Here is a 21,218-nt window from a genome sequence, read left to right as displayed (position 1 = left end):
TATATCATAAAAAAGTGTCCTAATTGTATAGGTGTGCAAGTACCCTGATAGTAGGCTATGTAATATTAGGTGTGCAAAATCCCTGAGGAATTTGTGTATGTACCCTGATCATAAAATGCCATACTAAATCTCATAGTATAATATGTCATCAAAATGTCATAAAAAGTCATAGCATAGTACATCATAAAAAGTCATAGTAAAGTATGTTATTGAAACTTCATATTAGGATGGCATAACATTTCATTAAAAAGTCATATAAGTATGTCAAAAAAAATAATTAAAAAGTCATAGTATAGTATGTCATTAAAAAGGTCATAGTAAAGTATGTTATTGATACTTCATATTATAGGATGGCATAAAACGTCATTAAAAAGTCATAATAAAGTATGCAAAAAAAAATCATTAAAAAGTCAAATAAAAACAATGGGTCGTTTATTTTGTTTTCGTTATGTGTGCCTTTGGTGTTTTAAAGGGTTAGTTTGGGCCAATTGAGCAACTGCAAAAGGCTATTTTTTAGTATATAAAGTTCAGTCTCTTAGCCTGTTTATTTAACTATTAGTAGCCTAGCCTATTTGTAGAAGCCCTATAGAGCTCAACAGTCCCGCCCCTCCTCTGAGAGACCTTGGGTTCCGGAAATAAATTTCCCATTCATTTCTCCCATTGACGTCTGGAAAAATCCGTAAATAAAGAGTTTTAGACCATGCCTTAGGCTAACCAGGTGGTATGTGACTCATAAGCATACAACGTATCATTTCGAGTAAAAAAACGAACAGAAAATCCCCAAAAAAGTCAAAGGTACAAGACACAAGATATGTGTACATATCGTCATCTCAGAGCGAAGGAACTACTCCTCCCATAAACCACCACACACCACTGAACAAAGGAAGCTAACGTTAGTTTAGCTAACAGCTAATTCGGCTAACCGCTAGCTGAGACAGCATGTAATAACTTTAAAAGACCCTCAAAATAAAACCTGAAAATAACCGTTAACATATATAACGGCTGTTACGTCAGCTGTAGACGGCTTTACCCAGTGTTAAGTTTGAGTTAACGTTATTTTAGACTGAATCAAGCTGTCAGCTAGCGGTTAGCCGAATTAGCTGTTAGCTAAACTAACGTTAGCTTCCCGGCAGAGGCTAACGTCAGAAGCGTGGAACAGATCGTGATTCGTGCAGTGTCGTAAATCCTCATGACGGATCGTGCAGGCAGCACAGATCAGGTACTGACACCCCCCCTCCTCACCAGCATGAATTCTTGGTTCCACCAAAGCCCGTCTACCCATATTAGAAATTATTTGGTTCCACCAATCAGAGGCATCACTGTGGGATTGTTCAGGATTGTGGGTAATGAAGTACTTATCCAAGACATCACGAATAAAAGACATTTATCTCAAAACAAGGTTAGTGCCCCATGATTTGTGGTGTCTATATGAGCATATACAATCGCTGAGTCATGTCGGCATGCTGTTTTTAAGTCTACCATCGACGGTTACGATTTTATGGCTTATACTCCAATTTGTCAATGGAGAAATTGCATTGTATTTTTACTTCCGGAACCCGCAGTGGGTTGTTGAGCTCTATCAGATTTGGTGTGATAAGGTTTTAAAAAATATTATAATTTACAAGATATTTTTGTTGGCCCATCCACACTTGGACCCTGTAGTCTAAATGTTTTGTCCCCCCCCTCCGTCCTAGCCTGTTTCAGGTATTAATCTCGCTTTTTCATTAACATTCCTGTCACTGGATGTCTATCCAAGGACGTTGTCCTCCTGTAATTGGATGTCTATCCAAAGACATTGTCCTCCTGTACCGATATCTCCCTCTACTGGGTGAAAAATAAGGTGATACGAAACGATGTTTTTGCGCTGCTCTAATGACAATACGGTACCAGCGCTATGCATTGTGGGACACAGAGTAAGATGGAGTCGACCACTAAGAGCATGTTGAAGCCTCAATAAAATGTCGTTTAAGTGTTATATCTCCGCGTAAGGCTGTAATTTATGCGTCGTTGTAATAATAACGAAAGATCTAGGTGGCACAAGATAGTAGCTGGGCATCGAAACTGGTAATGTTCATAATATTGCATTTGATGTAGCTAATGTGCTAGGTAAAGCTAAAGCTAAGGGTCAATGTAAAAAGAAAAGATAACAGTGTTTGATAGAAAGAAACCATATGTTGAAAACATAAATAATAAGCGTCGAATAGCCACTTTACCTGCGTTAACTGAATACCTTTCATGTGAAGTTCATAGGTATTGTGTTGTTGTAGAAAACATGGCTGTGTTGGGAGGGTTACTGAAAGCTGGAGCGTCCTTCTGTCAGTCTGCTGCGACTCTGCTACACACAGCCAGGACCATTTCTACTGGTGAGTAATGTTACTGGTTTTAATGTTTAACTTAAATCAGTTTGTATTTGTGTCAGTACCGCAGCAACATTATTACTTTTTATGCCTACAGTTCGTGCTATTGTTAATTCTTTTCAATGACACGCATGCCCATTAATTCAATGATTATTTGATTATTTGCCCCCAGGAGAAATTAGATCTTACAACAGCACAACAAACAGACCACTTAAGGATCCAAAACTAGTACAACTACACCATAAATCAAAATTAGATCCCTATTTACAGGTGTAAACAAGGAGAAGTAGAGTAAACAATAAATCACCTGAGGTCAGTTTACTTAAAGTTGCTTCTGGCTTGTAAATGTACATTATTGATTATTGTTTTAATCTATTGATTTAAAAAAAATAATCAATTGATTTTTTTCCTGAGCCCCAAGGTGTTGTTTTTAAATTGTTGTTTTATCTGAACAACAGTCTAAAACCCAAATAATTATTGTTTACAGTGATAAATAATTTAAGAATTTAGCATTTTTTTCTTGATAAATGACTTCAACAATTGTTCTTTTTTTTCTTTATTGTTTGGGATTTATTTTACTTTGATCAACTAATCGATTAATCAGCCAAACTAAATGTAGTATATGTGCAAAAGATACTGGATACTGACACGAAACAATGTGCTTTCTTCAGGCACATGCTGTCAGATCAGGATGCATGCCATCCCTCAGCTGAAGAAAGTGGACAGGTGGACTGAGAAGAGGAGCATGTATGGAGTTTATGATAACATAGGCATCTTAGGTAAGTGTCCTAAACCAGTTAAAGCCTATTTGATACTGTGGAATTTGTCTATGTTGGCTTTGTAAAAAGAAGACTGTTTTAAGTATGTAATAAAACCGTTAGGATATACAATGCATATGGATTCATCTCTTCATGTAATTATTTAACTGATTACGTTTTCTTGTAAATATAGGACAAACAAAATACCCAAGCCTAGTGTTAGGTCAGGATTTTAGTTACTAGATTTAATTTTTCTAGAAAAATGAAGAGTTAAGAATCAGTTAGTCTGAATACAGTGCTTACAATTGCAGAAGGAGTCTTTAGGAGACAGTTTGAAAAGATAAATTGTGTATGTAAATGCAAGACCACTTGAACATCCTGGCTCAGATGGTACCTTGCCGAGTTGTTCTGACCTCTTCATTTTGTGTATGCAGGGGACTTTAAAGCTCATCCCAAAGACCTGATCGTGGCTCCCTGCTGGCTGAAGGCTTTCAAAGGGAACGAACTGCAGCGTCTTATTAGAAAGAAGAAGATGGTGGGAGACAGAATGATGACTCTGGACAAACACAACTTGGAGAAGAGGATCCGCTTCCTCTACAGACGCTTCAACCGTACTGGCAAACACCGCTAACAGTAACAAACCACACTGGCAAATACATCTGACCAGCCAATAAGGACTGTTTAGGTCTAGCTGTGTGATTTCATTCTGTCAAAGTGCTGTATGTTGCCATTTTCTCTAAGTTATCATATTCATATAAAGACAAGATTTGTGTTTCAGAGCAGCATACTTCCTGTACTTTTGTTTATTAATTGTCTTTTATCCCTGACAAACACAAAATGCATGATATAAAAGCAGAGAAATGGAAAAAACGCCTTTTTTTATTCGTTTGTTTTATTCGTTCTAAGCAACATAAATTCCCTTTGCTCCCAGACAACAACAAGGTGGCAGCTTTTGTTCTGTAATTGTAGACAAATGCCATGATGGTCTTGTCTGAGTATCTAAGAATAGAGAATAGGCTCCAACCCACAAGAGGGTTCAATAGCAGCACTGGAGCTCTGGATGAAAGGTACCATTAAAATAATGAATAAATGGTGAGTAAGTTGTTTATGCGCGCGTTTGCACTTAAGTCAGTGAGATTTAGAATTTTCAAAGCATTAATTGATATATTTATTAATCATTCCTATATGAGGATGTGCACAGTAAACATCTGAGCATATGTAAGACATGTCATTGTAAAAACAAGGGCATCAATATGCTGCTCTTCCAGGAAGACCTTTCTCAATATTTTAGAACCTGGCTGCAGGGATTTTCTCCCATTCAGCCCCAAAAGCATCAGTGAGGTCAGGCTCTGATGTTGGGTGATGAGGCCTGTTTCCCAGTTGGTATTCCAGCACTTCTAAAAAGTGTTGAATGGGGTTGAGTTTAGAGCTCGGTACAGGCCAGTCAAGTTCTTTGATACAAAACTAAAAAAGTTGTTTCTTTTTTGGACCTGTGCTTCGTACACAGGGGTGTTGTATAAAAAAAGAGTCTTCCTCAAAGATAAATCTGAGTGGTCATGAGATGATTAAATGCAACATGTGAACACAACACAAAAGTATGTAGACAAGGGTGTCCAGATACTTTTGGCTATATGGTGTATCTGTGAAGTTTTTCTTTCCCTGAAGATGGTCACACAATTTGTTATGTTTCATTCTTTAAATGGCCCTTTTGTCTTGAGACTTTCCCCTATTTTTAATGACTGACTTCACTCCTCTCACTTCTCTTAAATATAAGAGTTAAGACTCAAAATAGAAAAAGGCAGAGGTTGTAGGCCCAACTGGGACTTCACTAGGAAAAAAACAATGTGATGGATGACATTCTTTTTGAAGGCAATGTGATGCAATATATGTAACATCACATTGTCTTGTCCTCGGGTCGAATTTGACCTGTTTTTTTATATCAGAAATATGGGTTTATTTAAACCAAATTGCCGAAAAATAACATGGATGCATGGACGTTGCATGAAACCCATACAACATTCTTCACAGGTAAAATTAAGTATTACTTTCATTGCATTTTGGGTGTTATATTCAATTTTATAGCATTTGAAAAACATTTTTAAATGGTTTCAGAACATATCCTGCCTAAACTTTGGCATACCAGTTTGTGATCCACTCAACATCCTCTGATCTTAACTATTAGTCAAAATCATAATTTCTGCTTTGTTTTAACTCAAAAATTAGATATTAGGTTTATTGACCATGAATAAAAAAGCATTGAAATAAGTGACAAATAAGTTTAAAAAATAAAAACTGTCAGAAGCATCGAAAAAAAACAATAACGCCAGAAAAAGTGCCAAAAATGTAATTTTGACCCACAAGGACAACAAGTTCATGGTCGGCGGGAAGAAAACACAAGTGTTAAACGAGAGCAATTGCAAGAGGAAATGCTATACAGGAGGAGGATATTTGGAGAAACGGTTAAGTTAACACTGCGCAGGTTTCCTGACTGTCAGCTAAAGGTCTTTGCTTGAGGAACAGAATGACATTATTTTTGTAGGCAATGTCATGCAGTATATGTTACCCCATGGACTAAACAAGGTTACAAAGCTGAACAAACATTGAATGCTTGCAATTACAGAAACATTTCAACAGTAGCAAAAAATTATGGAAGTTTGACACAGAGCACTAGCTCCTGTGAATTCACTTAATGCTAAGGACAGAACAGAACAGATTACATTTTCCTAGTTGTTTGGATTATTTTCCTTAAGTTTTTGTCTTTCAGCCACACAATAATGTCAAGTTAAAACAGATCTCATATACAGTGGTTTCCTCACATTGGAGAAGATGCAGTTTCCTTTCAGAATTGTCAAATCTATATTCTGAGAGAGGGAGTAATAAACAACTTCTAGATTAGGTTTCTTATGGAAGTCTTCCTTCCCTTGCTAATGAAGTTTTATATACAGGTCACACAACAAAAGCTGGTGGCTCTGGTGTTTCCTCTCTGACCGCAGTGAACTTGTGATTCTGTCCAGTGTCCAAATTGAAATTAGTGTTAAAACAATAGTCAATCAACAGAAAACTGGTACTGGAAACATTTGTTTTATAGCCGATTAATAGTTTAAGTCATTAAATACATGCATGCATTGCAGCTTCCATGCATGTAAGGCAAGAAATTAACCCAAATCTTTGGTCCCAGCTTCTCAAAAATGAGGATGTGCTGCTGTCATTTCATAGTTAATTTTGAACTGTTGGTTTAACATAACAAGCTATTTGAAGACATCATCTTGGGCTCTGAAATTATTTTTCTTTACTATTTGATATTTTGACAAATCATTTATTAAACCATTAACAAATTAATCAATGATGCAAATGTGCTTAATTTAATTTGGGTTATTAACTTCCTTATACACAAGTTAGTTAGTGAGTGAGTGAGTGAGTGAGTTAGTTAGTTAGTTAGTTAGTTAAAAGAAATAACAACTTTCTTCCTTATGTGTGTAAAAATAACCAAAGCAACTAAGTAAAAACTCTGCATCTGCATGAAATCCCAAATTAGCACTTGTTGTTATTGGTAGCCTAGGTCTATTTATCTTTCAAATTAAAAATGTAAACACAGGAATGTAAGAAACTGTTAAGACATGCAGACGCGTAACAATCGGTAAACAGGGTAAGCGGTGCTTACGGGCCCGGACCAATCAGGGGCCCGCGTGACTGGACGATATTGATTGACAGCCGGGGCCCCCTATCGCATTTGGCCACTGACCAAGCGGGAGTGAGAACGGGTGTGACTCGAACATCTCACATTTACCAACAAAACATACAGCGAAAGACGGTGCAAAACATTTCAGACCGTCCTGCCAACCTGTAAACATTTTAACATCAATGTACGCTGTAACGTTTTTTCACTCTAAAGTCACTGAAAGCTGCTGCTGTTTACATCCTGTCTGATCTCACCCCGCGACTGAGACACACACACACACACACACACACACACACACACACACACACACACACACACACACACAGTGGATGCAGGAAAACCTGAGATGAGACATACAGGATGACCTAAATTGAGGACAGCTATATGCTCGTTATTGTAAGTGCAAGGCTAAGTTAAAGTCCAATAAGTAGCCTACTTTATCAAACCGTATGAATGTGTGTCCCAGGCCAGGATAGGAAATTAACTAACAATGTCAAGATCAACAAGCCACTGACAGTGACACATATGTTCAAATTTGATTCATTCAATGAATTATTACTTTTTGTCTTAAATCCACCAGCCATTTTCATATTTTACCAACATTTGCAGCATCCTGAGCCTTTTTTGGTAAGGTTCCTAGGAAATCTCAGTCCAGAGTAATTAATTAATAGTAATAATTATTATTCTCCCCAAAACAAGTTTCCTTTTTTTTTTTTTTAAAGAACTATACAAAAAACTTTTTGCAACTTTCACTGTCTTCTGCAACTTCATTGCAACAAACATACAAAAGACATCGCAACTTATTTCCCAAAATCAGGCATTTTGGGCCGACAACAATCTGAAAAAAAGGCCACAAAATCCTGGAGGGACTGCCCTTGTGTGTTTTTTCATGTGTTATGGTGCGCATTCACCATTGTTTTTTGTTGTTGTTGTGGTGCGCATAGGCTACTCCTGATTTTGTCAGTCATCTAATCTCTTATATGCTGTGTCTCTATGATCCTATCCTGTCCTATTCATGGTAGCCTACTCGTGGACATTGCGCCATCATCACATGCTGTAGTAGGGGGGCCCGCCTTGATAATCCTGCTTAAGGGCCCGGTGTTGGCTCCTAACGCCACTGAAGACATGCCTATAATATTAGTAATTAAAGTAGATAATGGAGACAGAAATGGGAAATGAATGCTATCCTGACATGTAGACCACTTCATGCCACCCCTGCATAAGTCAGTACTCCACTTGGGCCACCCCAGACTAAAAAGTGTGGACACACCACTGCACTGTGTGCTTCCAGGCAACCACTGTACCGCAGTGTCGTCCTGCCGCCCTATCCGACAAAGAGAGCTGCAGTACTGCAAAGTGTGAAGGGAGAGAGAGAGAGAGAGAGAGAGAGAGAGAGAGAGAGAGAGGGAGGGGGTGGGTAGGGGAGGGGAGGGGAGGGGGGTACCGCACTGTCGTTACGAGTCCAAGTGGAGAAGGCAGGAGGAGAGACGCATTATTGCAGTAGCCTACAGTGCCACAGCACTTCACACGGGCGAAACTACCGCACTTCCCACAAGACGCACCTCTGTCTGCGCAGGGAGAAAGCGAGAGAGAGGTGGGGGTGACAGAATCAAAGACAGACAACTGATTTCTCATGACTGGACTTTTTATCCCATAATTTTGAAATTGCACGCATTTGCAAGTAGCTTAGAAGAGGCAACTCAACAACAAGCCAATCAGTGCTGCGCTGTAGCATCCAGGAGCAGCTCTATATCCTAAGGACTCAGCATCGCCCGGAGGAGCTGCATGCAGTCCTGCAGGAATATGAGCATCCGTGGATTTCTCTTGAATGGATTACTAATTTAGAAGTACTTTTCTCTTGAGCTCGCATCGCTTCTCCTTCACTTCCTGCTCTCCAGTCCAGTCACACAGTGAATTATCGCCCGGCCCGTTTACGTGTGTCGGTATATTGCGGTACTTTGCTGACGACTTGCAATATAAATGCATCGCTAGAAGATCGGCTCCACTGCGCCAAGACCCGCTGCCTCTGTTTACTGTTAGCGCGGCACTTCAATAACTCTGCTTATTGAAAATTTGGACTTTCGTTTGGACCAGTGACTAGTAGAAATTCTCGTCTCGTTTTTTCTGTTTTCTTGCAGTTTTTTTTTCTCGTGTTGTACTTCAGACCCTCCCTCTCCACCTCACAGCCCTCACCCCCTCCTCCGCTGCCCGTGAGTCAGTTCAAACAGCTGCATAGAAGATGTGAGTATTAATGCGGCTTTTCTGCTGCGCTCTTTTCACAATAGCAACATTAAAAATATCTCTGCTCTGGATAAATAGCATTTAGGCTATATAGCCTACTTAAACCAGTTTATTTCCTTGTATGTTTTCCTTTGTGGGGGTCGAAAACTGAACTGATTTCTTTCAGCTTGATGGATTTTGCTGACGCAAGTGAAATTTCCCGTCACACCATCACTAAATTATGTATTCAGGGGTTGACTGCTGTCACTGTTAAGTCTTAGGTAGAGTTTAATTGAGTTTTTAAAGATAATTTTACACCATAGATTTAAAAAAAAAAAAAAAGAATGCATTTGTTACCCAGCATATTGTGGGTCAGAGTTTTTAAGGTCATGTTGAGGAACATTCATGTTAAATGAATGATGGTTCACGAGGTTAAGGCATTCTTGTTCCTTATCTGCTAAATTATTTTGTGTATGTGATTTGTATAATTTGAATTAAACTGTCCATCAGGTTGAGTCAGTGGCTGCTCTCCTGAGGAGCTTGTTTGCTCAGTTTTAAACCTTCTGTACCTCCTCTTCCCCCTGCTGGATTAACCCTTTCCCGCAAATCACTCTCCAGCTTTACCTTTTCTTTTCAGTCCCACCCAACTCTCTTTAATCAATCACAAGAACTTCCCTTTTTTTTCTCTCCCATTAGTCAGCCAGGACTTTCTGTTTCTTTGCTTCCCATCTGTGCCCTATATTTTCTTTCCTCCAATTGCATCTTCCAAATCCCCAACCGTTCACATCCTATTGTATGCATTCCTCCCCCTTCAGCTCTACTCCCCCCCCCCCCCCCCTCCCGCATATATGCAGTTTTCTCCTTTTTCTACAGTATGTGGTGGCTTTATCTGTCCTCTATAACTATATAGCTTAATTTGCTCCTGTACCTGATAATATTTTTCCTATTAGATTAAAGTGTTCTCTACATGCCATAAACATGCATCAGTTATCAGTAATACCAAATGGTCCTCTTTACTCCAACTTTCCTCTTCCTCCTCCTCGTGCTACTTATCAGGTCTGCCCCAGATGCCGCTGCTCCAGGTGGAGCCCCCGGTGCTCCGGGAGCCCCTGGTGCAGATGGAGCCCCAGGTGGCGCACCTCCTGGCCCACCCAACACCTCCAGCAACCGCAGGCTACAGCAGACACAGGCCCAAGTTGAGGAGGTGAGCTGGACCGGGCCAATCTAGGATTCTGGGACAGAGTTTGATAAAACATGCAACGCGTCACTATTAAAACAGTTTAATCATGAAATATCTGGACTTATTGTATGTGCACAGTTCTTATTCTAGACCAGAGACAAACAAGCATGTAAAATGCTTTGTTGTAGCTCTTATGTTCTCTGGAAAGGTGTGGTTTTCTTATTTACAAATGGATTGTGACTACTTATTTACTTTCATTATACTCTCATAGCTTCCTTTCCTTTAACCACGCTTGTCACTCTTTGTCTCTCTTCCCCACCACTGCCAAATGCTGTCTCATCCTCGCCACTGTTGGCTAGGTGGTGGATATCATGCGAGTGAATGTGGACAAGGTTTTGGAAAGGGACCAGAAGCTTTCAGAGCTGGATGACAGAGCGGACGCTCTCCAAGCCGGAGCCTCCCAGTTTGAAAGCTGTGCAGCTAAGCTAAAGAACAAGTACTGGTGGAAGAACTGCAAGGTGGGCACATTAGTGTGGGTCCATTAAACAGAGTGCTGTTACTGTAAGAAATGTATATATATAGAGCTAGTAGTGTCAATAAGATTCTCAGCTTTGTTTTTTAAAAGCATTGAACAACTGTTCATGCTGATGTGAGCTGAGGCGAACACACAGTGTCTGTTATGGGGATCCTGCTCTCCACTAATCCGTTAATGAGCTGCTGTGGAAGACTGAGCAGATGCTTTGAGGAAAATGGGAAAAAGAAGTCTGTTTGTGTATGGTTTTCACTAAATACTCAGAAATACACAAAAGATTGCATATTTAAAGCACAACAATTGCAAGAATTTTTTTTCTTTTCTGTTTGCAGGCATTTGACTCCACACATAGTTCCAGTGTATCTTAAATTCCTTTATAAACAGTCCCATTATAGTAAATGTATTGTTTTCTCATTTCAGATGATGATCATGATGGGTATCATCGGAGTCATTGTGGTTGGAATAATATTCTGTAAGTAGCATTTTGATACAAATATTGATTGGTCGATTGATTGACAGACATACAGATAGGATGCTTTATAGGCTTTTATAAACAGATACAATTATTTTAAAAAGCAGATAAGTGTTTTCTCTCAGCAGCAGAGGAACAGATATACAAAGAAAAGAATCCTCTGTAAATTGCTCATATGGTTTTAGTTAGTCAGTATACAATTGTTGATGTGCTGTTAATTTTACAGGAAATTAAGACACAGAGAGACAACACCAACATATTTGTATTTCTGCCCGAATGTCTGGCCTGCTTACTTCTGCTCTGATTGTGAAATATTCATGACTTCTAATTGAAGTAAATGTTTATGATACTAGTTTTACCAATATTAAAAACAAACATGTAAATACAATATATAAGGAGAGCTGACTCAGCTGACTGTCCTCTCCTTGTTTTGTTTTAAGTGATGTATTGCCAGATCCATTAGACTAATGACTTCCTCTCTCTCTCTCTCTCTCTCTCTCTCTCGATCTCTCGTCATTCGCAGTGTACTTCTTCTACTGAGCTCAGCCCATCAATACAGATGGATATGGACTTGAGAATGATATGAAAGGGAAGAGAAAAAAAAGATACCCAAGCGCCACTCCTCCCCTTTTATCCATCCTCTCCTTCCTCTCTACACACAGTCTTCCATCAAACCATCTTGCACTTAAACATGACAGTAGTGTTTATAGGTGTGTCTGCTCTCTTTGTCCCCCTCTCCCTCCCTTCTTGTTGCTTTCTTCCACTGTTTTAAGTCTCACTCACTCTCTCCTGTCTGCACCTCATGTATTATTGAAGGATGCAGCAGGCGGAGTGAAAGAGGAAGAAAGGAAGGGAAGGAGGGAGAGAGAAAATTCTTGTGACACGGAAACACACGGGGCTAAGCCCTCTGAACGATGCCATGGGGGGAGATGTACAATGTACAGAATGTGTGCAGGGAGATTGATCAAGAGTTTGCAGTCCTTTCTACCACAGATATACGCCAAAGCTTGTTGATTTTACCTTTTTTGAGAATCCTACATTTGTAATTGATACTGACATGCCTAACTAACACAATCCTTCTCTCACAACTGCTACCATCATTGCTACTTACTAATACAAGGTCATGTTAGATTAAAATTAGGAGCATTTTTGTTGTATGTGCGTGTGTGTGTGTGTATTGGTGATCCAAAGCATTGTAGCCAGTAGCTTTTTCCGAGTTTAGCTGATAGGCTTTTATTAATAATAACTTTTTTGTTTCCTTTCCTGCCTAACTTTCTGCAACGTTCAGTAATGACAATGTGAGAAAAAAGGGAAAGAGACTGTGTGTGAGTATAAGGAAAGGAAGAAGTGAGTCATGGAAAAGTAGTAAGCATTCTTTCCTGGTATTAATAAGACAAACTTCCTAAATGCTAATTTTGGACTGATAAGAAATTATTGATAAAGTTGTATAACTATGCTTCATTTTACCTTGGCTTTTGTACCACAGGTGGGGGCAAAATAGTAGTGTTATGCTTAGTGGCATAGGGATATGCACAGCCAAGCAAACAGCCACTAACAGACAATCTACACGTGAACTGACCCAGAGGAAGGTCTCTTAACTCTGACTTGGACAGAGTCACAGCCATAGACAGATGAATGTGGAACATCACATTTATTGTAAAATAAAATTTGTTTTGGAAGTTGTGCACACAAAGTGTTTGTTTGATTGTTGTTTAAGTTGGCCTGATCTTCAAAAAGCAGGAAAATGGGAGAAAGGACATGATTTAGAAACCCAGAGCCAACTGGCCCTCCCATTCCCATCCCCTTCAGTAACATTAAAACAGACTCCCCTGTCACCTACAGTATGGTAATGGCCAAAATGAGGTGTTTGTTTCTAACTTGCATGGCAAACCGTGTCCATAGTTTTGCCTATTTGTGTGATCTGTGTATCTGCCATTTCTGAATCTAACTGCCGATTGTACATTTTATTTGGTTAGTGGTTTAAACGACTTGTGTATACTTGTGAGACTTTCTGTTCTGATAATTACTGCTTATGCAATGCAATGATGCTCAAGAGTTTGCCAAATGGTGTTAATTTCAGTTGCTTTTGAGATAAAAACATTCAGAGATGGCAAACAACTGCTACTATAATGAAGTGTTAAAAACATGTAGTGGATATAACAATAGTACACATAGGTCAGATTATGATCCTGAAAATGTGTTTACAAATTCTTTCAGGTTTTTTTTCGGGGGGTTATTTTCCTCTCTTGACTGATTTTGAGGGTTGATAAAATTGAGATGCATACATGTAGCAGTTAGTTATAATTATCTGATGCTATTGTGCAGCAATATTATTAGGTAATTATCACTATATAAGATATGAGAACGTGTTTTGTGATTTACAACTTGAAATGGAAATGCAGTAAGATAATGCAAATGGATTTGCGAAAACAAATGCATGCTTACCACTTTTGCTGATGCCAATAAAGAAATCATCAAAAGAACTGAGTGCTGACCTTTGTTATATTCTCGACACATTGAGCCACATTAGACCTTGTTAGAAAATGTTTTTCTGCAATCTGCTACACTTCAAGTAACGGTAGCTTTCTTTTTACTATATACAGATTCTTGATTTATTAACGAGAGCTTTAATCAGTTTCCAGAAGTAAAAGAAATCTACAGATATACAGATAAAGTCAAATACCTTAAACAATGTTGCTGAGTCACAAAATCATTCACTGTGAAAAGTAAATTGCAAAAAGAGTAATAATATGGACATCACACACAAAAACAAGCAACAAAAACATAGGCTACAATTAAAGTGCTCATATTATGCTCATTTTCAGGTTCATAATTGTATTTAGAGGTTGTACCAGAACAGGTTTATGTGGTTTAATTTTCAAAAAACACCATATTTTTTGTTGTACTGCACATTGGCAGCTCCTCTTTTCACGCTGTGTGTTGAGCTCTCTGTTTTAGCTACAGAGTGAGGCATCACACTTCTGTACCAACTTTGTTGGGAGTCGCACATGCGCAGTAAGTACTGCTAGCTTGTCAGTTGCAGAGCATGAGGGAGTGCCATGCTAGCAGTTAGGCGAGCATTATAACGTGTGTTACGCACGTTTGTCACGGAAGTAAAGGCTGGACTACAATAGAGCTGTTTGGAGCAGTTTGTGAACAATGTTTTCTCTGGAAGATGGTAAGTCCCTTTAGGGTGGACTTTGGGCTTTTTCACTTTGTAAACCTACACTCACCTAAAGGATTATTAGGAACACCATACTAATACCGTGTTTGACCCTATCCTATCAATATGGGCCAACATTTCTAAAGAATACTTCCAGCCCCTTGTTGAATCAATGACACAAAGAATTAAGACACACCACACCAATACACCACCACCACCACCACCAGCCTGCCCAGTGCTAACAAGGCATGACGGATCCATGTTCTCATTCTGTTTACGCCAAATTCTGACTCTACCATCTGAATGTCTCAACAGAAATCGAGACAGTCTTCAACTGTCCAATTTTGGTGTGCTCGTGCAAATTGTAGCCTCATTTTCCTATTTTTAGTTAGTTCTGCTGGTGTAGCCCATCCGCCTCAAGGTTGTGCGTGTCGTGGCTTCACACATGCTTTGCTGCATACCTCGGTTGTAACGAGTGGTTATTTGAGTCAAAGTTGATCTTCTATCAGCTTGAATCAGTCGGCTCATTCTCCTCTGACCTCTAGCATCAACAAGGCATTTTCGCCTAGAGGACATCCGCATACTGGATGTTTTTCCTTTTTCAGACCATTCTTTGTAAACCCTAGAAATGGTTGTGCATGAAAATCCCAGTAACTGAGCAGATTGTGAAATACTCAGACCAGCCCGTCTGGCACCAACAACCATGCCATGCTCAAAGTTGCTTAGATCACCTTTCTTTCCCATTCTAACATTCAGTTTGGAGTTCAAGAGATTGTCTTGACCAGGACCACACCCCTAAATGCATTGAAGCAGCTGCCATGTGATTGGTTGATTAGATAATTAACGTGAAATTTAACAGGTGTTCCTAATAATCCTTTAGATGAGTGTATAATGTGCACAAAAATATATATAACATAAAGGAAAGGGGAAAAGCCAAAAAGCACAATATGAGCACTTTAAACAAAATGAAAACAGCGCAACAGAGAAAGCCTTTCCAAAAGTATAACATCTTAAAATTGGTTCAGTAGAAGCCTAGGAAAGTTAAAAGAACCAGTGATAGCTTCCAATGAAATCAGTAATAATTTACAGACTCACAAATGACACAAAGGAAGTCTCTCTGGGCTCAGATTCAAGTCAGGAGTATCTACTACCTCTACCTATACTAACTTATCTCATGACCTGGTAGAAGAAAAGCCCAGTGATGATCAGGAAACCCAGAACCCACCAATAGGAACCTGCAGAGTGAAAGAGACAGAGAACAGTTAAGGGTTTGTATGCAGGGTTGACATTAATTATTAATGCAAACCGACAATCTCAAGACATAAAAAGTTTCAATGTGCAAAATAAACATGATTTCTTTTATTGTTCTGTTTCTCTCAGAAGCAAAGCATGTTTCCCAAAATGTCAAACTACTCCTTTAAAAATCCAGAGTTAAACAACAAACAACAGTGACATTAATACCTGGTTCTGGACTTTCTACCACCAGACTGACTGAGAGAGGAGCGTCCAGGGCCGGATGGGACACCCTGCAAGTGATTTTAGTTCCAGGGGAGACACTGGAATGCACAGTGAGGTGAGATGACAGGGAATAAGTCCCATCACCATGCTGCCGATGGCTGGACAGAGAGCCCTGATCTGGAAGCACTGTTGGCTCTGTGTCTGTAGGAGAGAGGGATAACCACTCCATCTGAAAGCCAGAGAATTATGTGAATCAATCAATCAATCTGTGGTTCAATTTGTATAGCACCTTTCACACAGAGCAATGCAAGTCAATGTGCTAGGAATTGAATGACACGCTGATTTTAAGACAGCCCAAATGTACACAGTAAAGCCGTTTAAGACCAGTACAAACAAGAAATAAAACTGATAAAAAATATAATATAAAACCAATAAAATAGATACGAGACAATAACAACAAAAACAGATAAGGGGGAGTAAAATATTTTAAAACATGAATACAATCAAATAAATGATATAATATATTCAATAATGGCATAATGTAATGTGTTCTCTCCTTCTGGTCCTGGTTAGTACGATACGATACACTTTATTGTCCCCGGGGGGCAGCACAGTTCTGAATCAATAATAACTGATTTATGACTTTTGTTTGGAGTATACCAGATCGGAGCACATTGCTATTGTCTGGTCTGCTGGATATAAAAGCATGCAGAAGTCCCTCTGTCGCTCAGAGAGAGAAATGGTTGCACTTGATTAGCAAGCCAGCAGCACAGTTACTTTGAGATTTACCTCAATGTAACAAATGTAAATGCATATTCGAATTTTGCTAAATCCAAACAAATAAACACACAATGAAATCTGTAATGGGCTATTTATAAGCTTGCTTGTTCTTTTACTAATAATTATTAGTTGTTGTTGAGTGTTTGATTGCTATATATATTTGCTTCATTTAGACTTAGACTTAGATTAATCTAGTCATTTATTTTGCCTTTATTTGTTTAGTTTACTTAGTTACTTAGAGTAGCCCTTCTAAGAACACACTAGTTACAGACCTGAGCATCCAGTGGATAGTATTTAGTGCAGTGGCAGCTCAGCGTCTGAGGTGACTCACTCTTCAAAATCAACCTCTCCTCTGAGAGTGAAACATGAGGTGGTTCTGAAACAAAGAGAAACACAGGAAGAAATGAAAGACATTCTGTGGATTTTTCTAAATTGAGAGATTAGGGTGAAACTTACGAATAACGTTGAGATGAATGACCTGCTGGGCATGGAAAAGGTCAACACTGACAGTACAGATGTAGGTCCCCTCATCCACAACCTTCAGCTTGGTCAGAGTCACAGAGGCGTTACCCTCACCTACAACCTGGGCGGCATCCACGCTTGAGCCCCTCCTTTCTGCATGCACTGAAGACAGAAAATAAAAACAGGAATTGACAAAACAATCTTAACTCAAGGTCCACTTTCTCGCTTGTTCTGGAGCTTTTCACCATACTAAGACAGCATTTTGTTTAATATACTTAACTGAATACTGTGCTACTCTTGTCCTCTCTCATCTGTATGTTTTGTGCAGTTTTCTTACATTTAGCCGTGGCTCTTAGAAGTAGTCGACAGCCTCAGAGCTCATGGTCTAACAGAACCATCATAAATCCATCATTTATTGCATTTGGACAACCCATTCATTGTGTGATTAAGAGGAATTTGTTCAAAAGTAATTGAACGCACAAACTGATGAGACTATTAAATAAATATAATAAATTATAATTACCAACATCATAAAATCAAATAAATTGTATTCATGTTATACGTGTGTAACTTTCACAATTAAATGTTTGTTTGTCTCAGTTACCTCATACATTTATTAGGTATTTTGAAACCATACAATTTTAAATGTTTTGACTTATTTTGATGCATTAACTTTGTGTTAGACCAAAGGTTTCAAGTCTGTATACCCCAAATGTGTAGAGTTAAAGTTTTTTTTTTTATATCAAAACATCAACAGAGTCCAGTCCTCAGAGTTAAAATCCTCCTAAGGACCCTGGATAAACCAGTAGAGACTGGGCACACCTGTTCACACAGCACTTACCCACTGTGTTCCCTTCTACATCATCCAGCCTCGTCTTCATTTCAAGCACTTTCCATCCTTTTCCCCTGTGCTGCAGTCGCCATGCAACGCCCACGTCCTGCGCTAAAGGTATCTCCTGCTGCTTGAAGCCACAGTTTAGGAGAACGTCACCTCTCAGAGGTGCAGTTACAGACTTTATGTGGGAAAACACCAGAAAAATCACTGAGGAACAGAAAGCAAAGACAGCAGGAAAAAGCAGTGAGAATGATGTGATCAATGGAAACGATTCAATGAAAAGATGAAATGTGATATTAAACCCTGGCTCTCACCCTCAGTCATAAGGGTTCCCGACTGGCTAAGAGGCAGACCCAGTTTTTTCTGTATGAGGGTTGACTGGTCCTTGTTTACCGTCAAAGTCTGCAGAATCAACGAAGTGCTGAACTCAACTTCCTCCACATTAAGAGAAACCATGAAATAAGCTGGTTCTGAACTTTCCTGGGATCCACGAAGAGAGTAACGGCTTATTTCGCACATCACCTCCTGTTCATTGCAGTCGGCATGGAGCAACACATGAGCATTGGGGATCTCAGGTGATGACACTGCCAGAGGGATGAGAGTAAGACGTTTAACACAGGTTGGGCTTATATTACACCAAACTTTTTCTGTAGAAAAGGCAGTGAAAACCTTTGGCTTCTAACAGGATGGCATCTGGGTCAGGGATTGAAGGCGGGACAAACGGAGTGAGGGTTTCGAGGGATTCGTCAGGAGCCACAGCGACATCTCTTAAGACAAGAGTAGCTGGAGTATGTGTGAAGACTGTGCCACCTCCCATTCCACCCAGTCCCACTCCCTCCTCCACCAGGGTGCAGGAAAGTACCACATCTGCAACCCCATCACCTAAGAAACAACAAAAAATCAAAAGTCTTAATTTTTCATCTGGAATGAAGAGTGACATTGTCTTTAACTTTGGTAAAAAATTAAAGACAATGTTCTGAGACTTATTTTAGTTTGTTTGTTTGGGTTTAATTTAAAAGCAATTGTGGATTTCCAGTGGAATTTACTTTAACAAACTTTTTTAAACCCAAGTAAACATTCATTCATCGTTCATTATTAAAAACTTTTGTTCATATATGTTGAACTGTAAACTTGCCTTTAGACCTATTTCATATTTTTGCATGTTCAGCTGACCTCCCATGCACTGCCTAAAACATTCTAGGTTCAACTATTCAGCAGTTAATTTGAGTGTGTGCAAAATGACCACTGTATATTACCTATATTTAGTGGCAATTAATTAAGCCTAAACTCTATCAGACAATGTGAAATGAAAAAGTTTATAACTGAGCGTGACAATCAACTGTATTAGCCTTATTTACTTATTATTTATGTCCATCATTCAGTGCTGCAACAATAGCCCAACATTGTGGCCCTTACCACAAACGCCCGTCAGGAAGTATCCAAACAAAATTACTATCATCATTACAAAGTCCAGTTTCCGTGTTTCTTTCAATTCCGAGTGTTATAGGTAAAGTTTAACGTTAGTCTCAGCAGGACAAAGTGGAAAACTGCTGCGAACACAAAAGCACCACCGCACTTTCACTTTTGATTTCAACGATCAACAGCTCATTGCATCGCTACAGTATTTTACAGCATTTTCTTCATCCCATCCTACAATAGCTGTACATCAATAAATAGTATATAGCCTACTCTAATAGTAAAATCTTGACGTAGTACAGGAGCTGAGACCCCTTTTTCGCCGTCGGGAGCATGCGCGGAATGCAGCAGTGGAAAAGAGAAAGTGAAAGAGAGCAGACAGGATCGTCCAATGAGAGAGTAGCAGGGAGCGGGTCACTATGGAAACACAAGCACCAACGTCCGTGATTCACCGAAATCCCCATCCCTCGGTAAGATCGTTTTTTTATTTTGGCCTAAATTACAAAAAGGAGGATGACATTTGTGGTCGGTCAGTGTATCTTTTGGTCATTTCAATTTTCCTTTCATACAGGTATTAAAAAACAAAAAACGAATGGTTGTTTGATTTTCGTTTTAAAATACATAATTTGAATATTGAAATACAAGGCGTTTTTTCCTTTTCATGGTCAAAAGGGGATGAGAGAAATTTAAAATATGCTTTGATTTTCATTTTCTATTTCATATAACAAAAAATATAATCACTAGAAAATAGAAATGAAAAAAGGCCTGTTTTTTCGGGGGGGTTTTATATTCTGAAACCGGATGTTGTCATTTCCAAGGCAACAACGCCAGGGTAGCAGTGTTGCTTTCAGCACAGGCTAAAATGACTTTGGATTCCTACTCTGATGTGATTTTAGACATGGCGAAAAAAAAGGCCTGTCATGTGGAGAAATCAATGTGCGCATATCACAGGGAAGTGGGGGTGCAAGAGGATTTTCTGCAAGAAATGTGAGGAGATCTTGCGCTGAAAATGGCTCAAACATGATCTGACCATAGACTGTGGACTCATCTGATACCACGCTGAAGTTAGCTTCCGCTTCGCAGCGTCTGATTCTGAAGTTGAGGGAAACTTGTATCCCAACTTCCTGAGCGACTGATCCTCCGTTTTTTTGCACATCTTTACATAAATATACATAAATATGGCTATGAAATACATCTTGAAATGAATAAATGAGGCAATACATATAAAGATACATTAGTCAATATAGTTCAATAGCCTAAATACATATGTTTTACTTTTATTTATTATTCAGGGGGACTTTCAGGGGACTTTATTTTATATGTAACGTTAACATTTACTTCCCTATTTGCACGTTATATTTAAATAAAGTTTGGTTACCTTACAGACTCAGACTTAAAGCAACTAGCTAGCCTCCCTGGCATAGTGCATCAAACCATATCACTATCTGCCAAAGGAAATAAAACCTTAACACACCCATGAATAAAACACGAGCTCGGCAGATTCGTCTGATACCCAGCTAATGTTAGTTAGTGCGGGTCACACTAGCTTCACACATGGACCAGAATCAGTCAACACCGGGGACCCGGGTCACAACGGGCTGATGGCTAGCTGCTACTTGAAGAAAACTGCAGCAGCTAATATTAGACCCAGGGGGGATAGTACAAGCATTTTGTGAGAAACAGGCAGTGAATCTCCCACAAATTGCAACAGAAAATCTGACAAATGTTTTTTACTCATTTAAGTCTCTTCTATAACATATAAGTTCAAGTCCAAGTTGAAAAATACTGAAACACCATTATTTATGCAAATTAGCACATATTTAATTAGACAATGCCTCAGTCATTTGTATAATCAAACATACGTTCAGAATACTTGTAATACAAGAGATTATTGTCTGTGGAAGTT

The 21,218-nt window shown here is 39.1% G+C and overlaps 3 protein-coding genes across 4 annotated transcripts; 2 read left to right on the top strand and 1 right to left on the bottom strand.

Moving 5' to 3' along the window:
• The first annotated feature begins 1,893 nt into the window (after positions 1-1,893).
• mrpl51 (mitochondrial ribosomal protein L51) lies at positions 1,894-3,894 on the top strand. 2 transcript variants are annotated; one of them, XM_078252633.1, is made up of 4 exons: positions 1,894-2,064; positions 2,268-2,363; positions 3,029-3,136; positions 3,550-3,894. In XM_078252633.1, the coding sequence occupies exons 2-4, from the start codon at positions 2,273-2,275 to the stop codon at positions 3,744-3,746; spliced, it is 396 nt and encodes a 131-aa protein (XP_078108759.1). In that variant the 5' UTR covers positions 1,894-2,064; positions 2,268-2,272; the 3' UTR covers positions 3,747-3,894. The 2 variants fall into 2 exon arrangements, with proteins under 2 accessions (XP_078108759.1, XP_078108760.1); XM_078252634.1 differs by having other exon boundaries at positions 2,244-2,363.
• A 4,363-nt stretch (positions 3,895-8,257) lies between these two features.
• vamp1b (vesicle associated membrane protein 1b) lies at positions 8,258-15,253 on the top strand. The gene is made up of 5 exons (XM_078252632.1): positions 8,258-9,035; positions 10,071-10,218; positions 10,554-10,712; positions 11,147-11,198; positions 11,722-15,253. Coding segments are annotated over exons 1-5 (378 nt in total). The 5' UTR covers positions 8,258-9,033; the 3' UTR covers positions 11,739-15,253.
• On the bottom strand, positions 12,831-19,679 carry tapbpl (TAP binding protein like). The gene is made up of 8 exons (XM_078252631.1): positions 19,313-19,679; positions 18,566-18,778; positions 18,211-18,480; positions 17,903-18,103; positions 17,056-17,223; positions 16,872-16,975; positions 15,823-16,048; positions 12,831-15,596 (listed from the first exon to the last, which is right to left on the bottom strand). The coding sequence occupies exons 1-8, from the start codon at positions 19,356-19,358 to the stop codon at positions 15,529-15,531; spliced, it is 1,296 nt and encodes a 431-aa protein (XP_078108757.1). The 5' UTR covers positions 19,359-19,679; the 3' UTR covers positions 12,831-15,528.
• Between the last annotated feature and the right edge of the window lie 1,539 nt (positions 19,680-21,218).

Source organism: Sander vitreus, chromosome 6 (assembly GCF_031162955.1).
Source record: "Sander vitreus isolate 19-12246 chromosome 6, sanVit1, whole genome shotgun sequence".
Taxonomy (NCBI): Eukaryota; Metazoa; Chordata; class Actinopteri; order Perciformes; family Percidae; genus Sander; species Sander vitreus.
The sequence above is the reverse complement of the archived record's forward strand: the minus strand, read 5'-3'. Positions and strand labels throughout refer to the sequence as shown.

What these genes read in the sequence shown, in the direction of transcription:
- mrpl51 (XM_078252633.1), top strand. Translation starts at nt 2,273, where the DNA reads ATGGCTGTGTTGGGAGGGTTACTGAAAGCTGGAGCGTCCTTCTGTCAG. An exon ending in AGCCAGGACCATTTCTACTG is followed by an intron (nt 2,364 to 3,028) that starts GTGAGTAATGTT and finishes TGCTTTCTTCAG; the next exon opens with GCACATGCTGTCAGATCAGG. An exon ending in TGATAACATAGGCATCTTAG is followed by an intron (nt 3,137 to 3,549) that starts GTAAGTGTCCTA and finishes TTGTGTATGCAG; the next exon opens with GGGACTTTAAAGCTCATCCC.
- vamp1b (XM_078252632.1), top strand. An exon ending in CACAGGCCCAAGTTGAGGAG is followed by an intron (nt 10,219 to 10,553) that starts GTGAGCTGGACC and finishes ACTGTTGGCTAG; the next exon opens with GTGGTGGATATCATGCGAGT. An exon ending in ACTGGTGGAAGAACTGCAAG is followed by an intron (nt 10,713 to 11,146) that starts GTGGGCACATTA and finishes TTCTCATTTCAG; the next exon opens with ATGATGATCATGATGGGTAT.
- tapbpl (XM_078252631.1), bottom strand. Translation starts at nt 19,358, where the DNA reads ATGATGATAGTAATTTTGTTTGGATACTTCCTGACGGGCGTTTGTG. An exon ending in CTTCCTGACGGGCGTTTGTG is followed by an intron (nt 18,779 to 19,312) that starts GTAAGGGCCACA and finishes GTTGTTTCTTAG; the next exon opens with GTGATGGGGTTGCAGATGTG. An exon ending in CATCCTGTTAGAAGCCAAAG is followed by an intron (nt 18,481 to 18,565) that starts GTTTTCACTGCC and finishes TCCCTCTGGCAG; the next exon opens with TGTCATCACCTGAGATCCCC.